The sequence below is a fragment of the Tetrao urogallus genome, assembly GCF_951394365.1.
Source record: "Tetrao urogallus genome assembly, chromosome: 1".
NCBI classification, from domain to species: domain Eukaryota; kingdom Metazoa; phylum Chordata; class Aves; order Galliformes; family Phasianidae; genus Tetrao; species Tetrao urogallus.
Genome location: NC_136813.1, coordinates 23,851,987 through 23,871,619, shown reverse-complemented (window position 1 = coordinate 23,871,619; position 19,633 = coordinate 23,851,987). Strand labels below are relative to the sequence as shown.

At 39.4% G+C, this 19,633-nt stretch overlaps 2 protein-coding genes across 2 annotated transcripts in view; one reads left to right on the top strand and one right to left on the bottom strand.

The window, feature by feature from the left end:
- Positions 1-11,452, top strand: part of SUPT20H (SPT20 homolog, SAGA complex component) — a gene marked incomplete at both ends in the record, with an annotated part of 33,128 nt that extends 21,676 nt beyond the window's left edge. The window contains 8 exons of the mRNA XM_079534421.1: positions 391-499; positions 739-906; positions 2,708-3,020; positions 4,068-4,226; positions 6,553-6,604; positions 9,778-9,883; positions 10,402-10,529; positions 11,315-11,452. Of these exons, the coding sequence (XP_079390547.1) occupies positions 391-499; positions 739-906; positions 2,708-3,020; positions 4,068-4,226; positions 6,553-6,604; positions 9,778-9,883; positions 10,402-10,529; positions 11,315-11,452 (1,173 nt within the window). The remainder of the gene's footprint in view (positions 1-390; positions 500-738; positions 907-2,707; positions 3,021-4,067; positions 4,227-6,552; positions 6,605-9,777; positions 9,884-10,401; positions 10,530-11,314) is intronic.
- Positions 11,453-11,884: 432 nt separating this feature from the next.
- EXOSC8 (exosome component 8) lies at positions 11,885-19,462 on the bottom strand (the record flags this gene model as incomplete). Its single annotated transcript, XM_079534299.1, has 10 exons — positions 11,885-12,000; positions 12,402-12,508; positions 13,595-13,715; positions 14,473-14,569; positions 14,825-14,870; positions 14,955-15,060; positions 16,073-16,118; positions 16,681-16,754; positions 17,640-17,703; positions 19,136-19,462. The coding sequence occupies 10 exons, from the start codon at positions 19,460-19,462 to the stop codon at positions 11,885-11,887; spliced, it is 1,104 nt and encodes a 367-aa protein (XP_079390425.1).
- Between the last annotated feature and the right edge of the window lie 171 nt (positions 19,463-19,633).

Below are 19,633 nucleotides of genomic sequence, written 5' to 3'. Positions count from 1 at the left end.
TTGGAATAGCAGATGTTTGCAGCTGGTGAATGAATGAAAGAACGTAATTTTTCAAGTAAGAGTAAACTGTCTTTTTTATTCAAGTGCATCTGTCACTTGCATTTGTAAAAAGTTACAAAGAAAGATTTGAGAAAAACAAAGACCTTAATTTTTTTTTTCTCAGTTTAATTTTTTCTGGAAGTACAGAGTTTCTTCTTGATGGTAAGCACTTTATCTAAAAAGGATTTTCAGTAGCTTATTTTCTGAATAACTACAATCCTGAAATGTTTTAAGGATATCCTGTCATCATTTTGAGAATTCTAATGCCAGTTAATTGATTTATGTTATCTCTCAAATACATGAAAGCTCACATTATTGCTCTGGTAGTGTTAATTTCTCTTTTCCTCCTAGCAGCCCGAAAGTATATCAGGCTCTGTTCAGTCTTCAGTATTGGGGAAAGGTGTAAAACACCGACCTCCTCCCATCAAATTACCTTCAAGTTCAGGAAGTAGCTCTTCAGGTAATTATTTATCCACTTGAGCATTTCCTTTCCATGCGTTCTGCTTATTGTAAAGTGATATGCTGACCCTTTAGTAAAGTTTTGCATTGTAGAAGTCAGTATCTTCTCTGTGAAACGAGATTTTTGTGTAGCACTTTGTTAATTTCTGATTGTGTCATTCACAAACGCATATCCTAAAAGATACTTGAGTTATCTTGTAAAAAAAGGTATCTTAATTTTGTTTGTTCGCTTGTTTTCAGGTAATATCTTTAGTCCACAGCAGTCAAGTGGCCATCTAAAATCCCCAACTCCTCCACCTCCTCCACCTTCTTCTAAGCCTCCTGGTCTTTCTCGGAAACAATCCATGGATCTTAACCAAGTTAGCATGCTCTCTCCAGCTGCCATGTCTCCTGCGAGCTCTTCACAAAGTGAGTCACGACCTAAATTCTCCATTAAATCTTAGGCTTTTGCATAAATGCTTCCTGAGATAAAACTTCTTAACCTGTGGAATGATGAAAGTTAAGTGTACAGTGTACCCTAAATTGTATAAGTTATGCAGCCTTAGGCAGGTCTCTTGTTCACTGTATGTATTTTTATGTTTATTGTAACTGTGTTCGTTTTTTCTGTATATATGTATGCACCCTTTGTGTATACGTTTTAATACCTTTTATGCAATTAGTATGATCTCCTCTTCTATGAAAGGCTGGTAGATGATGTGATGAGATGAAATTCCAAAGTGTAGATTTTTCCTCCCGTGTAAAAACAGTATGTTAGATCAGTTTGCCTTGACATAATTTAAGCATCTGATTTTTTAAATGTTACAGGAGCTGATGCAGTTGTATCTCTGTGTATGTATATAATCTGATCAGTCCCAAGGTGGTGATACAATAAACTATAAGATGATTTTTTAAAACACTCCTACACTGTTTTACAAATCATTGCTGATTGCAAGTGTGGTGGTGATGCTGATGATGATAGCACCGTATTCTCAGGTGTTAAAATGTAAATTTCAGTAATAAATGACATCCTAGCTTAATTATTTTCATTAACACTGACAGGATCGTTGTAATCATAGCAATAGATCAAACTCCATTTTTAAAATATGTATGTGTCTTGAGACATCTTGTGAAAAGATCTGTACAAAGAAACCATAGCTGCAGTTTCAGTTTTAATGAATAATCATGTACTGCACATTCCAGTATCCTGCACAGTGTTATAATATGCATTTTTTTCATTAAATAATTTAAAATCTCTGTAGCTCAAAAGGTGTAACTTTTCTGCCTTCTTGTTTTGCACAAAGAAAAACTAGAAAACTTAGACAAGTTTTCTTCTACCAGATTTACTCAGTGCTTATTTTAGTGCTATGGATTGTGTAAATCTACTGCTCGCAGTTGTTACTTTAAGAAGTAAGGCCCTGATCACAACAGCTGGACGTTCACACTTCTTTCCTTTCTTTCTGCAGGACATGAAAGCTTTTTTTTTTTGAGAGAGAGAGAGAGAAAAACACTGAGCTTTTTGGTTGTTTTTTTTTGTTTCATTTTTCTATTCATAAATTATGCTAACAGCATCCACAACAAATATTGCTACGTACAAACTACATTCAAGTAAAGACACCAAACAGTAACTTGTAAAGATGCAGTATTATCATCTGGTTCCTGTTTTAAAAGAAGTTGTTCATTTTATTTGATCAGAAGTTGGCAAATGGGAGTTTAGCTATCTGACGAAATTCAGAGTGACCCCCGTGATGATTTAGTGGCAGTATCTGTTCTTTGTTGAATCTGTTGTTTTCCATGGTACGTTCTTAGCATGGTGCTATTGTGCAGGCAGCGCATACAGACTGTGTGTTTAACATTTTAGGACAGAAAACATTAATTAGGATAAGCCGGTCGCTAAGAAATTGTTTTGGTTTGGTTCAAGTATTTCTAAATAGAGTTGTGACTTAATGTGTGGTAAACTATGGAAGGTTCTTAATGCAGGATAAAAAACAGTGTTTGGCTTAAAGGACGGAGATTGAGCTTTCTGTGTGATTATACTGCATCCTTAACACTGAGTGCGTGCTGCAACACTCGTGTCATGTAGAAATTAACACTTGCCATTTGAAAAATGGGACAAATTTCAGTGCTAAATAAGAGTCCATTAACCTTATTATACAAAAAAAAAAAAAAAAAAAAAGAAAACCAACAGGCCTTTTATAACAAACTAGCACTTTTTATTTTTCTCAATGAGCAGGGTCTGGAACTCCTAAACCATCTACTCCTACTCCAACCAACACCCCTTCATCGACCCCACACCCTTCTGATGCTCAGAGCTCAACTCCTATTACCCCTTCTGCCACCCCTACTCCCCAAGAATCAGGCTTCACCCCTCAGCCCACTTTGTTAACCCCGTTTGCTCAGCAGCAGATGTCTCTGAGCCAGGCACTGCCTGTAATGACCATTCCTCTTTCCACCATGGTAACATCCATTACTACAGGAACAGCCTCCACCCAGGTCATGGCAAACCCTGCAGGACTTAACTTCATCAATGTAGTGGGCTCTGTGTGGTAAGTTCTTTGTTACGATGATTTCTTAGTTTGTCCTGGGTGGGTTGGTTGGTGGTGGATTGGGTTGGGTTTTTTTTTTTTTTCATTTTTCTTTGTTTCATTTTTGGTTTTTTGTCCTTTTGCACAAAGCTGTTCAGCGTCCTTTAGGAGGATAGGTGTTTCTCAATAGCTGTGATACAAAAAGATCACTGACTTTGTAATTTTGAAGTGAAAACCCACTAGAAACTATTTATATTTCTGAAATTTAAGGCCTTTACTATCAAAATATTGAAAGAATTCCATTAGAAAAATTTTACTTTCAGCTTTTCCAGATGCATATAATTGAATTCCATAAGCTGTGCCATAAGTTTAAGACCTCTCTACATGAGAAATGGAAAGATTTTCATTTTTAACATGTCTATGAATGAAAAGTGTGTAAAACTTAAGAAAAGAGCGAGTACGTTTTCTGACAGTTTAATCAAATACTGAGGTAGAAAGTCCTTTGATCTGTAAAGCTCATTTTGCAGTATTAGGAAATAATGCTGCTGGTGAGAGAAGGCTATATGGTATAAAGTGAACTGCTTTTAGACTGAATGGAAATACCACGGTCAGTATAGGATGGACTGTGTAAGATACACGGTGCTCTTCAGTGCAGTTATCAGGCACTGCAGTTTCTTATCTGAGGTGTTGGCAGTTGATCAGTGCTGATCAGCTGAGGAGACTTCAATATGGTGCTAGAGGAAAACATGAGCCGCTCCTCAGCTTTTTGGTGCAGTACTCCAACCACTCTGAGGACTGACCTTTTCAGTTTTTCTAAAATAAAAGAACGACTTACTTTTTCTATGGATTAAACTAAATAGAAAATTGTTTGCTGGAATATGGATTTACATGTTTGTTATACCCTAGGCATAATGTTTGTTTTTTTTTTACGCTGCTTTGATGCTTTATCCATAATCTTATTTCTGGCAAACAATTGAATTACTTTCCACAAGACAGAGGGCAAAACCTCAGTTACTTGGCTTTGCTTGTACCACTTGGATTTGATGTGTTGTCTTTCCTCTTCTACAGTGGAGCACAGACATTGATGAGTGGTTCAAACCCTATGTTGGGGTGCAACACTGGTGCCATAGCCCCTGCAGGTATAAATCTGAGTGGCATTTTACCATCAGGAGGTCTGGTACCAAGTGCACTGCCCGCTGCAATGCAGTCTGCCTCTCAAGCAGGTTAGTGTGAATAACATGGAAAGCCACCCTTCAGAGAGGGACAGTGTGAGAACGTCTTGTGAGAACAGTGGGCCAAAGTGGCTGTTTGTGGATGGATGGTTATCTGATGACTTCAGCTCTGCATCTCAGAACAGCATAAGTATTTTTCACATTCTAAGTGTAGGCAAATGACAGATTATTTGACTATTAAAAGCTAGGCTGGGGAAATATACTCTACATCCAGATTATACTTGACATGCCCAGCAGGATGTTTAAGGTCGAATCCAAATTCAGGTACTGGTAATAACTGTGTGGAAATAGACATGACTGAATGTAGAAAGAGGCCTCCCTTTTTAAATGTGCAGGGTATTTTATTCTATTCTGTCTATCTATCTACTTAATTCTAGATGGACAACGAATTTGTTTCTTATTGCTTTCAAATATGACTATATAAATAAATCGGTATGCTTCAATATTTATTAAAGCAGTATTTATTGTTTTCAAAAAAATAAACTAAGACAAAGAACCTGAAAGTATGATTACTGAATTGAGAGGATAGAAGGGACATCAAAATATGCATCTCTTACACTGACAATGTTGGATCTATCTAAGCTCGTACTGAGCTGTCCGTATCTAAACTCTCCATAAATACTTTTGCTGACAAAGATTCCAGTCTCCTTCAGTAGCTGTTAAGAGTAGTTCATGATCTGTATAAATTGTTTTCTTCTAACCACAGCTCATCTCCTTAATTGCAAGTTGAATTACTTTTTCTCCTATTCCTTGCAGGCGTAGAATATAGTTGTTCACCATTTCTCTTTACCTTCTGTCAGAAACATGCTGTTGTGTCCCACATTTGTCTTGTCTTTCTGATAGGTTGTATTTTTCAAACCTTTCATAATCCTGTCACTCTTTTCTAGACTGTCCAATTTGCTCAGATCCTTAAAATGTGATACCCAAAACTGGACACAAGCTTGAGCTTGGCTGATTTACCACTGTGGAGCACAGCAGAATAACTGCATCTCATCTCTTCCACAACATTCCTGTTAACATTTCCCCAAGTGAGGTCTGCCTGTTTTTATTTGCGTTTCTTTTTTTTGCATTAACCTACGATTGGCTGTAGTGGCTTAGGCCAAAAATCCACCCAGTTTATGTTCTCACTGGCTCTGACAGTGGCCATTAGAGGATGCTTAGGGAAGAGTTTAAGTTGAGGCAGATGTAAAGCGATGCATCCTTTGGTCTATGACTGTACATCTTCTGGCAGTCTCCAGCTGAGGGGCTTTCTCAGCTGCAGATTGCTTAATAACCAGTGGCAGATTTAATTCTGGGATCTTACTTGATTGGTTTTTGAAACCCATTCGTAATTTTGTTACCTGCAGCATTTTGTGACAGTTTTATAAATGTAAACTGTGTGAAGAAGTTCTTTTCTTCTTTGTGTTCTATAATTTGTGATACGGATTATTCAGATATACCTGTAACTTCTGTAATTTCTCATTTCTTTGTGTATAGATGCAAAGCTGGTTGCTCAGTTTTGTACTTGTTCGTTTGTCCTTTTTGAATTCAATGTCACTGATTTTGGACTTTATTTTCCAACTCATTAGGATCACTTCTAATTCTAATCCTGTCCTTTTAGGCATCGTCAACCCTTGCCAGTTTTGTCACAGATTTTTACACTCTACACTGTCATTCACATAACAAATGACAGTAGAGGCTATCTAAGTCCATGGCAGACCTCAGTGGGGATTCTGTTTGACAGCTACTGTTTTACTGGAGCATTCAGATCAGTTTGGTACCCACCTCAGATAACTACATATAAACCTTTTTAGCATAGCTTGGAAGAGTTCCATGGGGAGTGATGCCAAAAGCCCTATGAGTCAGATGCATCTTCACAGGGGCATCAGGAGGGGAGGGCAGCTGCTAAGGTTTTGATCAGGGTTTTGTGGTTTTAATGATTGAGAACCAGCGGACTTGCTACTTCATTCAGTTCTTGACCATTACTTTATTGTGCAAACAATAAAATGTCTCAAAGCCAGAAGGAGAATCGCTGAAAAAGAACTGCTATAATATTCACATTCATCTTTATCCTAAAAGCATACAGAGGTTGCAGGTTACGGTGTACAATGTTCAGTAGTTTTTCTGTACAGCCAATTGTCTTTAAATCTGGATAACTGTGAACATTTCAACTTAAAGGAAAATGTAGCGTTCATGTTTAAAAACAAAATTTAAGTTTGCCAGTTTTCCAGCTTCAAAATGTTTACAAATAATCCCAGTGGAAGGGTGTATTGATTGCAATACACATGTATAAATAAGTAAAGACTTTCTACTAATAAAAAGATGTTTTCTTCAACAGGCAGCCCTTTTGGTTTGAAAAATGCATCAAATCTTCGGCCCTTAAATCTTCTACAGGTAATTGATACACATGGACACAATCCTTTCTTACATTGCTATAGACCCATGCTTAATGCTTAGTGCTGTTTACTATATTTAGCCCACACGAATCTTTGAAGCCAGTTGATTGGATAAAGCATGTCCTGCGGTTGTTAATTGATTTTTTTTTTATTAAGACATTCAAAATGGGAGGAAAAAGTTATTTCCATAAAGATGTCAGGTGAAAATTACGTTCTCAACTCACAACAAAGCAGCTAGTTTTCATTGTCAGTGTAGAAATGCTGACATTTGAATTCAAGAGATTCATCCAAAAATACTGTGTTTGAGTTTTTATTGCAAATCATTTTTTCTTTAATGTTATATTTACATGAGAAGCAAAAAACAGTACAGTAAAATCAGCTTGTAGGGCCTAAAAGTGGACATGAACATGCACAGGTAGGTGCAGTGTTGACTTTAAATTGCTGCTGGCAGTGAAAGTAAGATTTGATGTGGGATAGGCTGTTCGAAAGGTCTGTAAATATTTTATTTCGTTTAAGCATACATACAGGTAGAAACATGAGCAAAAGGTGCTTAATTATGTCTGACCTCCATTTCAGGGCAGAACAGGGTGTAATTTCTAGATATTCTAATTACTGCAGAGGTGGCAGCTCCAAAATGCCACAAAGGCTGGATGTGGCTCTGGGCAGCCTGGTCTGATGGTTGGCAGGCCTGCACACACAGCAGGGGGGTTGAAACTGGATGATCATTGTGGACCTTTTCAACCCAGGCCATTCTATGATTCTGTGAAATGTTGCACCATGCTTCAAAAAATGGATACCAGGAGGAGATCATGGGCAGCTTCATTACCTACTTCATTCTGCCACTCCCATACACACTCCAGAGCTATGGGAAGGGGACAGCACAGGAGGCAGATATGCCAGAATAAAGCACTTGTATGAAATTGAGTGCTTCTATTTATGTGATTCCAAATTGAAGTATTCCCTTTCACACTACCTCTGTTGCTGGTAAGCCAAAAATAATCTGGCTGAAAATCAGTGCATTTAAAATGGGTTAAGGAAGTGGAATCAAGATTGTTTTAACAGTTTTTGCATCAGACCTTGCAGGTTCTCAGAGGAATATGCTAAAATTCAGTGGAATATTTAGAATGTGAAATTAATTTGCAGTGCTTTTGAAGACTTTTTGAGTTACTAAAACATTTCTGATATTGGTGTAATCTACTATATTAAGTAGAATACATTAAAATGTATTTTAATTATTCTTAAAATTATCTGGCTACAGTGAGAGCAGGGTTGATCTCTTCTCACTGGTGACAGGATGAGGGGAAATGGCCTCAAGTTGCACCAGGGAAGTTTAGGTTGAATATTAGGAAAAACTGGGTTGTGAAGCACTGGAATAGGCTCCCCATTGAGTCACCATCCCTGGATGTGTTTAAAAACCATTTGGATGTGGTGCTCAGGGACATGATTTAGCAGAGCGTTATTGGAGTTAGGGTAGGATGGTTAGGTTGTGGTTGGACTCGATGATCTTTAAGGTCTTTTCCAACCTAGTGGTTCTATGATTCTATGAGACTTCCTCACAAACAACAATTGTAAACCAGTCAATTTTAAAGGATTATTACTTTGTTAATTCTCCAGGGAGTACATCATTATCAATGTCGTGTCCATCCTAGGACAGGGGGAAACTCAGCAGTTTGGTTGAATTGTGTAGGTCTAAAATTGCAGTGGAAATCTGATCTGTCTTCAAAGTGACAGATTTTGAGTGGTTGGTACTGCCTGTGTCTAAAACTCTTACAAGCACCAGTACTTTGGGAAAACTAGCTGCTCTGCTTTTATGCTTCTGAGAATTACATTTGTCTTTCCAGATATGCAGGACTTCTGCACACAGAATTCGCTGTGGTTTCACAGTGTACAACCCCATGGGATTTATTCTTAGAATCCAAACGTCAGTTACTTTTTGAGTTACTAAAAAATCATGCAAGCTCGTTCTCTTGGGTTTTATTTTCTAGATATCGATCATTAAGGGCATTCATACAAAGGCTGGTTTGAGCCTAGACCTTCCTATGACAGAAAGTTCTTTTGGAGAAAATCCATCTCTCTGCATTGGCTAACTTGCCCCGAGGAACTGGTTTTTTTACTACTCCTTACAGTTTAGGGCTAGGGGTCATAAAGCTAGAATGATCTACTTTGTATACTAAATCCCATAGTTTTTACTAAGGGCAGGAAAGTATGTGTTCACAGGGCTGTGAAGCAATTGCTTAGTGGAAAAAAAACTTTGGCCCAAAAAGACCAAAAATTTCCTGTGCTGCCAACAGAATACATAGGTACTTCTTACTTAAGTTTTTTCTTCCTGGTGTCGGTTCTGTGACTTTGTAAGTCTTCTCTGTGGTCTTCAGTGAGATGATGATGCGTGTCTGAGTGTTCAGTCTCTTAGTCCAATTTACCCGAATCTTATTGGCATTATTTCATATGGTCATTCAAAAGAAGTGTTGCTATTGCTGGAAAGGTACCAGCTCAAAAACTGGTGGGGTTTTTTTCCTCCTTAAGACACTAGCCATGCTGTTTCTGGAAGTCATATGTGTAATACATACTTTATTTTCCTACCTCTTGAATAAATGCATAATTTAAGTTCTAGAAAAGTGCGTGATGCAGCACCCTTTCACATCAGTAGACACTGGATCAGGTTCCAGTAAGTCCATGTGTGTGATTAAGGTCAGAGCTACTTTGTTTAGAAAACAAAACTTTAAAAGCAGTATTTGTATTTATCATGAAGTTGAGGCACATGTCACACAGTTTAATGTTTTTATGCTTACCCTGTTTTGATTCTGGTTAGGATCTTTTGCATATAGATGGCTTCAGGTGTCACCTGAAGGCTTTGGGCTAGAGAAAAGACATGATGCCATTACAACCATAAACTGTCATCTCTGCTGCCTGACAGCAGGGAAGCTGCTATCTGCATGGGACTTCTGCTGGGCAATGAACATAATACCATTTCTCCCACACAGCTGTTTGGGGGCATTAGCATGTTTGTTATGCTTCAGTAGCAACTCCAGAATAGTTTGTATGTAAATGCACTGTGATAGGTAGAATTAAATGTTTTCAAATAGCACTTTAATAGATTGTCTTCACACTGGCTTTATTTACTTACCTGTACTAAAGTTTGGTAATAAGGATCAAGCTTTTCATTTTTGCTAGGGGTCTGACCAAGGTCCATCAAATCAAGATCAGGCATTGTCTGCCCAGCAAGCTGCTGTCATTAACCTGACGGGAGTAGGGAATTTCATGCAACCTCAAGCCACAGGTACGTGCTTGCTGAGCCTCCCTTTGTATCTGTGTACGTTGATAAACTCACACTGAAATGAAGTTTGGTCTTTCTGATTTAAGACAATCAGAACAACACACTATGTATTATCAGCATATGAACTGTACAAGAAATATTTGACTTTCCAAGCATGCACTTCTCTGCTTTGTTTGGCAGTTAAGTGTAATCAGTTTATTATTTTGCTGTCACATCCGATCTGAAAACAAAATACAGGAAAATTCCATGCCAGACTTCATTGAGGAATGCTCAACTGTGTGCTGAACATCTAGTATAATAAACCTCTTTGTGTCTCCACAAGCACTTCATAATCTAATTATGTTCTAACTAACCAAGTATGTATATCACGTATATTTTATTCTGTACTGTTTCCAGTTTTACTCAGACTAATTCTGTGACTCTCCTTTTCTGTTACATTCTTCCTATGCCTTCCTTTCCCTACCCTGATAAATTTGACCTGACCTCTTTGACCTGCCTGCTTTCCCCTTCTCCTTTCTTAGTGTTGTCTCAGCTTGGCTCTGCCATGAACAGACCTGGGCAAAGCCTTCCTCAGCAGAGACTCCAGCTCTCTTCTGCCTTACAACAGCAACAACAACAAGCCTTGCAGCAGCAGCAGCAACAGATACAAGTAATCCAGCAACTTCACTCCGTTTAAAAAAAGAACACAGTAATACAGTTCTTAGCTCCAAATTCGAAAACCTTGTTTTCTGTTTTTTTTTTTTAACTGTCACTATGGTCTTACAAAGAAACAAACCTCTGAATTTTGGCAAATGATTGTGATAAGACTTGAAATCTGTGATTCTCTCAGCTTGGAGCACTGAATTTATTTTTATTCATTTAAGCCATCCACCTTCCCAATTTGGTAACATTCAAGGAGTGCTTGTGGCACATTACTAAATAAACTGCCAGGTGCCATTAGGATTCCAAAACAACAAAACTGTAAGCACCTGCAAGTTCAAATGTAGTGCAGCTACAGGCAGCATGCAGAAACAGCTCTGGCAAAGCATTCCTTCAGTATTGTCATTCATGTGGTCGATGAAAATATTAAAATACTTCTGCACAGTCTCCTTGTGAGGTACATAGAAAATAATACATGCATGGAAAATGCATCATGCTAAAAGAGCGTCACCAAATGTTTCCTGAAGTTGCTGAGTTACTGCAATGGACAGAAAGGGCGAAGAAGTAGCTGTTAGAGAATGTGTGTAAAACACGAGACGCCCTCAGGCTTCTGTGCCACTGGTGCTGCTTGACTGTACTCATTGCCCCCCTGCACATGATATGTTTCTTTTGTTCACCCAGCACTTCCATTTTTGTTTCCCCCCCCCCCCACCACCTTACTGCCGTTCTTTCTGATGTGAGCCATAGTTTTGTAGCTAACACTAACAAGCTTTTTCTCCTCCTCCTTTGTGGCAGCAGTTGCGATTCTTGCAGCATCAAATGGCTATGGCAGCAGCAGCAGCACAAGCAGCTCATCTACGACATCAGCAGCATTCAGGCAGCCACTCAAAAAGTAAAAGGAAAAGAGGCACACCTGCCCCTCCAAAATCCTGAGACTTTCTCTTTTTTTTTCCTTAGTATAAAAATGATTTAAAGGTGTGGGTTGTTTTTTTTTTTTCCCTGTTTAAAAAGGATGAAGCTTAAAAACAAATCAGTATTTTATAGTGTTGTTGGGAAACTGAACTTTGACATGACACTGAAAAAAGATGAACTCCTTGGAAGCCATTCCTACATAATGTAATGACTTCATCAATAAAGCAGCTGGGGTCTGGCTTCCGTAAGTCACTTAATTTTTTAACAGAATGTTTTATCTTGTATTTTTTACCATTCAGCAGCACTGTACATAGCAAAAGGGTGAAAAACGTTTTAGAAGAAAATGAACTTTGTAAATGTAGTATTAGTATTTGTTTATTTAGTATAAAAAGGTTTGTGAACACCGTAACAAATACAATTTTTATAAATCCACTTTTGAAAAGATCTTTTTGTTCACTTGGGCTTTATACTTTTTATTACTTTGTCTATCAGCTTCTTTACTTCTTTGTGTCTCGTAATGGCTCTGCTGATACAGTCCTGAAGCTTGGCTCCTGTCAGAGGACTTCCACCTAAGAATTGGGAGGGAAAAAAAATGGCTTTCCAGTTGTACTTCAGTTACGTATCCCTAATTGTATTTTCCAAATCAAAGTACTGATACAGTAATTCTCCCAACCAGCAGTTTTCACCTGGGAAGTTATACAGCTTCCCCAACTATAACCTCAAGCACAGGAAGGAAACATTAGGGCTAAAATGCAGACATGCTCAAAATCTGCCTTTTGCTATACAAAGGACCAGTTATGACTTTTTAACAGTCATGCTGCCTCCTTCAAGATGGATTTTAACAGTAAGTGGTTTAATCAGTACTTAAGCAATCTGTCATCATAAAGGGCCCACATTTTACAAAGAAATGCAAGTACATAACATATAGGTCAAGAAAAGACCATCCTCTTCTTTAGCTCTTGTGTGGTACCTGGTTTGTGGACAGAACAAAGTCTGTCATCTTCATCTGTGACAACAGTCACTGTTCCAGTTGCTAAGTCTTCTTCTTCAGCAGTTGGGTCAACAATGAGTAATGTGCTTTTGAAAGAGAAACATATGCAGGCATTAGTTTGTGATGTACCATAAATATCACCAAGTTATCAGATGTGATTACCCTGAACTCTCAGATTCCCTACCTACAGAAACAAGGACGTAGGAATGCTGGTCATATTTCAAGTTGGGTAAATATGTTTCCATTATCAAGAGATTTTATTCTAACTGGACCGGTATTTTTTATTTCCTCGGTTGACAAATACTTGATATAAGCTGTTCAAAAATTACCATCTTTTATATCAGTTATGTATACACACTTTTAAAAGATTATCTGTTCTTAGCATTCTTTTGTCTCAAAAATACTGCATAAACACACAATACCTATTCCAGAAACTTCAATCCTGGACTACTTTTCAAGCTTGTCTTAGGCAGGGAAACCATTCTGCTTTAAGTCACAGGAAGAAGTTGGACAGACTTTGTTTCATTCTGCTGCATACTCATTCATAACAGAACTACAGATCAGCAGGACAGGCCTTGGTAGCAAGAGCAAGAGGAACAGGCCTTCACTAGATTCTTCACTAGAAGTGGATGAGACATGCAGAATTGTCATCCTAAGCATCCTAAGAAGTTTTCGCTACTTCTTTTAAGACAGAGCTGTTGGAGAGGGTCCAGAGGAGGGCCACAAAGATAATAGGGGACTGGAGCACCTCCCCTATGAAGACAGTCTGAGGGAGCTGGGCTTGTTCAGCCTGGAGAAAAGAAGGTGACTGACAAACAGGAGAGGAATCAACTCTTTGAAAGGGCAGATAACAGCAGGACGAGGGGAAATGGTTTTAAGTTGAGGGAGGGAAGATTTAGGTTGGATTTCGGGGGGAAGTTCTTTACAGAATGGTGAGGTGCTGGAACAGGCTGCCCAGAGAGGTTGTGGATGCTCCATCCCTGGAAGTCTTCAAGGCCAGATTGGATGGGGCCCTGGGCAGCCTGGTCTAGCATTAGCTGGGAAGGTTGGTGGCCCTGCACGTGGGCTGGAGATTCATGATCCTTGAGGTCCCTTCTAACCCTGGCCATTCTGTGATTCTGTGATTTTATACACTCAGCAGTTTTTTAAGTACAAAACAGTTACAGACTTACTCATCAAATATAGCAAACGATGTGGCAACTGGATGCTTTCTGATAACCAAGGGATTCTTCTGCTTGAAATCAACTTCGGACAAACCAGTTTCTTCATTTATAGTCACAGATGGCAGCTGCACTGAAGAAATGAAAGCATTGCATTGGTACGATATTAAGCATTGCTGTTCTCAGTAAGCATAGAGATATCCAAGGCTATTGAAACAGTTCAGCTGTTCTACTACCATATTGATAAGCCACTGAAAACAGATGAGAATAGAGTCGTGGCTACATTACTGGTGCTCCTGTACAAAGCATTTTTTAAATTCAAGGAAAGTGTTTAACTTAGAAGTACCTGTTCAAGTAAGTATATAACATTCTTCCTTACACAGAAGCATTTTCTGCTTCCAAAATACCATACACTTACAATATCTTTAACAAAAAGCATTTTTCCCACCCAAAAAGCCTACAGGACATACAGATGTTTCATAAATCTAGAAAAAAAACACAATCTAATCATCAGATAACTCTTTGTCAACCCATACAGTATTGGAGACAGGGAAATCAAGAGCAAAGTAGCCACAGGAATTTAAAGGCATACAGGTCACACTAAGAAAGGAAGCCTTACTGTAAGCTTCTCCTTAAGCTTTCCAACATGTGTGCTTAACCCACATCTTGTGGGGATCGATCAGTGTATTGCATGCATGAAAACACTTATTTCAGACTATAATACATTAAGAGCTTGGAATATTCTGTTCTGCCAAACAAGAAAGCCCCCAACTTATTCTGCCTACATAAAATCAATGAGCAAGGGAAGATGAACAAGGTAAGATATTTAAGTTGGTGGCCATTTCTGTCAGCAGCAGTAGTCAGTGTGTTTTACTCCACAAAAGACTTACCATTTTTCAGTGCTGCTAACAAAGCAAAGGTACTGGCATCCAAGATGTTCCCATCATAGTCCAGACATATGATATCACAGTATAACACCCAAGCAAGCTACCAAAAAAGGTTTGCACATGTGAGTATTACAGCAGCTAAATAAATAGTGTAATATCTAAGCAAACGCGGGCCACCTGAATAAATACACTTATTTCTCACATGAGAAAGAAATTTTTACACTTCAAACATAAATAAATCTATGCTGACTAAAAAACAAACTCAACAAAATCTATAACCCCCCCTTATTTTCTTTAAAGTTGTAACACTCTGATCTTGCTGCTATGACCCTCTTCATTTGGAGACAGAACTTACCTTGCCATCTGCAATACACAGATCTTCTTTTGCTATTATCTGTGAACTAAAATAAAATGAGTGTAAACCAGGGAACAGAAACCCATCCTGCAGTTTTTTTGTATTTTAAATGCAGCACAATGGCTCTTACTTTTCAATCACATCTGCAATGAACTGGCTTGCTGCTTGAGCCTCTTCACCAGGAGGTCCGGAGCGAAACCTCGTTGAGCAGAGAGATGGCAATTCTACATTTGGAACTGGGGAGCAAAGGTCGTTAGTTATAAACTAATGGGAACTCAGAAATAGGACAATATGTACTTCCAATACCATTTTATATACTTGAAACAAAAGGTAAAACCAAGACTTTTTCAGTCAAGCCTTTCTACCTCTCCCCTCAAAAAAGAAATCCAATGTGACTTTGTAGTAAAGGACTTCTACAAGTCTGTAGTTGGAAATACATATTCCACTGGAAAGCCAATACTGATATGTACCATTTTCCACTTATATTCCTGCTATGAATATCATGACCACATACAAACTCTTCCATAAGTGTTCTTCATAAGTGTTCATAAGTGTTTGTAAGCATTCTTGGTTAAATCATGAAACAACACCACATTCATCCCACTGCCTGGCTTTACTGGTATGCTCTCTGGTCTTCTTCAACTGTCAAAACTTGATGCTTTCAACTGAAAGCAAAAACATGCATAAACATTCATGGGGGGTAGAAGAAAATCTGAGACCAGTATCAAGTTCACTGCAAACGACATATTTTGCAGAAGATCTCAGTTCCACTGAGTTAAAAATCACACAGGAATGCAGATGTACTTCGATTTCTACAGTTCCCTGAGAAATAAGTAGATTTTAGTTCACTCTTTTCACAAGAAGCACTTTTTGTCTGTTCAGACTTCAATAAAGATGCATGCCTTTGCACAGCCTTTCACAGCGCTGTATTTCAGAGATGAACTACCTTCTTCCTCCTAACATACACACTTACCCCCCAGAGGAGGTTTATTTTCAACCTGGGCTGGAACCAGGAATGAAAAAGAACATCTTTGCACGGAAAACTCCCAGCAGAGCAGGGGAGTTCTGAAATTTCTGAAGCACCACTTCCTGAATGCCAATTTGGAAACTGATTTCAAGGAAGATAATACAGTGCTAACCATTTTCTTTCTTTTAAGAGGCCTTCACAGCACACTCAACCTGTCCCATGATTGCAGCCCTTTAGCTGAAGGGAAAAGATCTGCATAAGAACGATACCAAAAATCTTACCAATATATCCCTTATTAGCAGAATCGACTGCAGGTGCAGCAAGCTCCTGGAATAAAAAAGGTAAAAATGAAGAGCTCAGTTCTGTTCAAAATGATTTTCCTGCTATTTCGTTTATGAAGTGTCATTTTCTTGCCAGTTACTATTACAGTTAGAGTTAAAAGAGCTATTTTTAATGAGTTGATTGCAAGTTAATAGGTAGCAAACTGTCTCTAATTCACCTATGGGAAAACTTCTTGCTGCAGGGGTGTGAAGTGATTTGTCTCATGGTTCATGGCAGGCCACCAGAGCTGAGCTAACAAGGCACTCAACAGCTCAGCCAGCTCTTCACCAACCCACTTATGGATCAATCTGAAGGAACTCATCAATTACTCTGTCATTTCTGGAGAAAAGCTCCTATATCCTTGTGCACGTCCTCCCCTATGCACAGCACACATCACAAACACACACATTCTCTGAATGTACAAGTTGCACTGGACAACTAAATAACTCAAGTGAAAGACTGTAATTCTGTCTGACTGGTATGTTATTGTAAATCTGTGGGAGAGGCATTCTACAAATGAAGGTACAAACTCAGCTAACAGACAAGTTAAAATCAAAACCAACCATACCGCTTTCACTCCACAAATTACTGTAGTATTTCCCAACTTCACCAAGGCAGAACCATCTGCAGTTGTAATTGAACCTGAAGAGAGAAAGTGCTGTTTAGTAAAATCTGTTCTCTTTCATCCTTAACATCCACCTTTACAGTGTTTATTCTCCATTATTCTAAACCAGTCTCAGCAAAGTCTTGATGACCCAAGATGGGAGCTGAGCTTCCCTTTCTAGCAAACAGTCAAAATACTGGATTACTAGCAATCCTAAAATTGAAGCTAAGAATCGCTGAATCCATTACCCAAAATGTATTTCTAGTGTTTTCCCCCAGAATGTTACCAAATAAGTCTGCTTCATTATCTTGATCCAGCTTTCCCATGATCACCATATTGTTTTTGGTTCATTAATACAAATCTGAACTAAAAATATCCCTTAAATTAAAAGCACTCAGTGTTCTACTACAAGAAAGTGTTACCACACAAACAGGTAAAACAGCAAAAAACCCAGCTCTAAATGCCACAATCCTACTAGTGGGAAACTTACAAACCACTAATCAAGGATGGCAATGACAAGATCACCTTCTGACGGGCTTACAGCAAGACCTCATGAAAAGGCAACATTAGACAAAGGAAAAAACCTGCAGTGTCAGTTTGAGCAATGATCAGCAGCCATTCCATGGCAGTTTAATGCGAACCTGCACAGTGCTTTTAGAAAGTGATGACCAAGAAAGGCAGGTAACTACAAATAAACTACAAATAAAAATGCTCTCTTGTTTCAAACTGTGAGCACCATGAAGACTGACAAATCAAAGCAAATCATTAACTAGCTATTAAGAGATTAATACTACTCCCATTATTATTATTCATACAATCGTTAAAAGTTGGAGAAGATGACTAAGATCATCACTCATCACCACTAAGCCATGTTCCTAAATAGAACTGTGGAATCAATAAAGACATTCCAAAAAAGTACTTACCTATGTTGACAGTGGTTGCTCGGAATTCACCCAACTCCCTCCCATCAGGTCGACAGTTCTCTTTCTAAACAAAATTTACAGAGATCAAATTAGAAAACATTTGATTAAAGAACACACCAAACATAGCATATTATATCAAATAGAACAATGTGTTTATTAAAGGGAAAAATAAAGCATTGTTTTTCTTGTAGTAGGAATATAGTTACAAAATTGCTAGCGCAAGCTCAATCTTATTCCAACTTGTTTTTCTATCAAGTGATACCCAGTTTAGGCTTGTAGATCACAATTTTTTTTTTTTATTTAACTTATTTAGAAGATTAATATAACAGATTGACTGTCTGTCTCAAGGATAAGTACCACAGGCTAGATTCAGAAAACCACCCAGAAATGGATACTCATTGATGACTTAAGATGACAGTTTTTACCTGTCTACAGCTCTCTTCCTTACTCTCACCCAGCAGAACTCTGACAATGAAGGTCAGAGTGAATCAGACCAAACATAACACCTCTAAATACTGCCTAGTCAGACACTGTACAACAAAACCTGAATCTTAAATTAAAAGCAGCATCAATTCATTTTCATGTTAGAGCTGGACTACTATTCATCACAAGTTCAAGCTTCTCAAAAATCAGAGACTTTTGGTTCAATTACAAGAACTGCAGTAATACTGTACTCATTTCCAAGCCGAGGCTGTTTCAGTAACATGCAGATTGCATGACAGAAAGCTAGCAGATTTCCTTCACAGTTATGATGAGCAGTCAGTAGCAATATTTTCTATTAGCATTTAGCAGCATCTGAGAGCCCTGCCTTTATAAAAGAGACACAAAGCCAATGAAAGTATTTACTCACCTGCAGTTAAACAGGAACACAACCTGTGGTGGTACCAATGCCACAAGTAGGAGAAAAAACAACTTCTGAAAGATTTATGACCATTTTTCCCCAATTTGACAAGGTTTATGACTTTTCCTCACAGCTTCAGGTTTCCACATAGACAAGAAAGACACTGAGGCCAGAGAAGGGCAACAAAGCTATGAAGGGTTGGAGCACAAGTCTGATGGGGAGCAGCTGACGCAGCTGGGATTGTTCAGTATGGAAAGAGAAGGCTCAGGGGAGACCTTATCGCTCCCCACAGCTGCCTGAAAGGAGGTTGTGGCGAGGCGGGGGTCGGCCTCTTCTTGTGGATAGCAGTGATAGGATGAGAAGGGATGGCCTTACAATACTGTTCCAGAGGAGGTTCAGGTTGGGTAGCAGGAAATCTTTTCTCAGAGTGCTGCAGTCACCGTCCCCAGAGGTGCTCAAGAAATGCACGGAGACATTCAAGGCACTGAGGGACGTGGCGCAGTGGGCAGCGTTGGTGGCAGGTGGGCAGTTGGACTGGATGATCTTAGAGGTCTTCCTAACCTTAATGATTGTATGATTCCAAGTTTAAAAACCGTATGCACGCAAAAGAAAGCTGCAAACACCGAGGTATGCACGCACACCATCTTTTACTCACCAAAAATCTCCTGTAATATTCCAGCGGTTCCACTGTTCTAAAACAGACAGAAAGGGGGGGGGGGGGGGGGGGTTCACGTGCAAGCTCCCATCGAGAGCGTAGGAGGGAAAAGCGAGCTGGGAGCCTTCGGCAACGCATCACTTGAGAGCGAAGGCGGGCAGCGAAACCGCTCAGCAGCGCAGTCCCTGATGGACCCGGGAGCTCCCGGTCCCACGGAGCGCTACTGCTTTTAACGCAGCCACCCACGGACCCTCGCGAAGCCCCGTCACCGAGAAACCCCGCAACGGCGGCTTCCAGAGGAGAAGCCCCGCCCTCGCCACGTCGCATCCCCCAAAGCAGCGCGGCCCGAACGGACCCGCTCCATTACGGCGCGGAGATCGCAGGGGCCGCGGCGCCCCGACTCACTTGAAAGCCGTCGCCATGGCGGCACCGCCGTCCTTTGCGGCCGTAGTTCCGGACCTGCGCAGCGGCCCGGCCCGGAAGCCCAAGCTGGCGGCA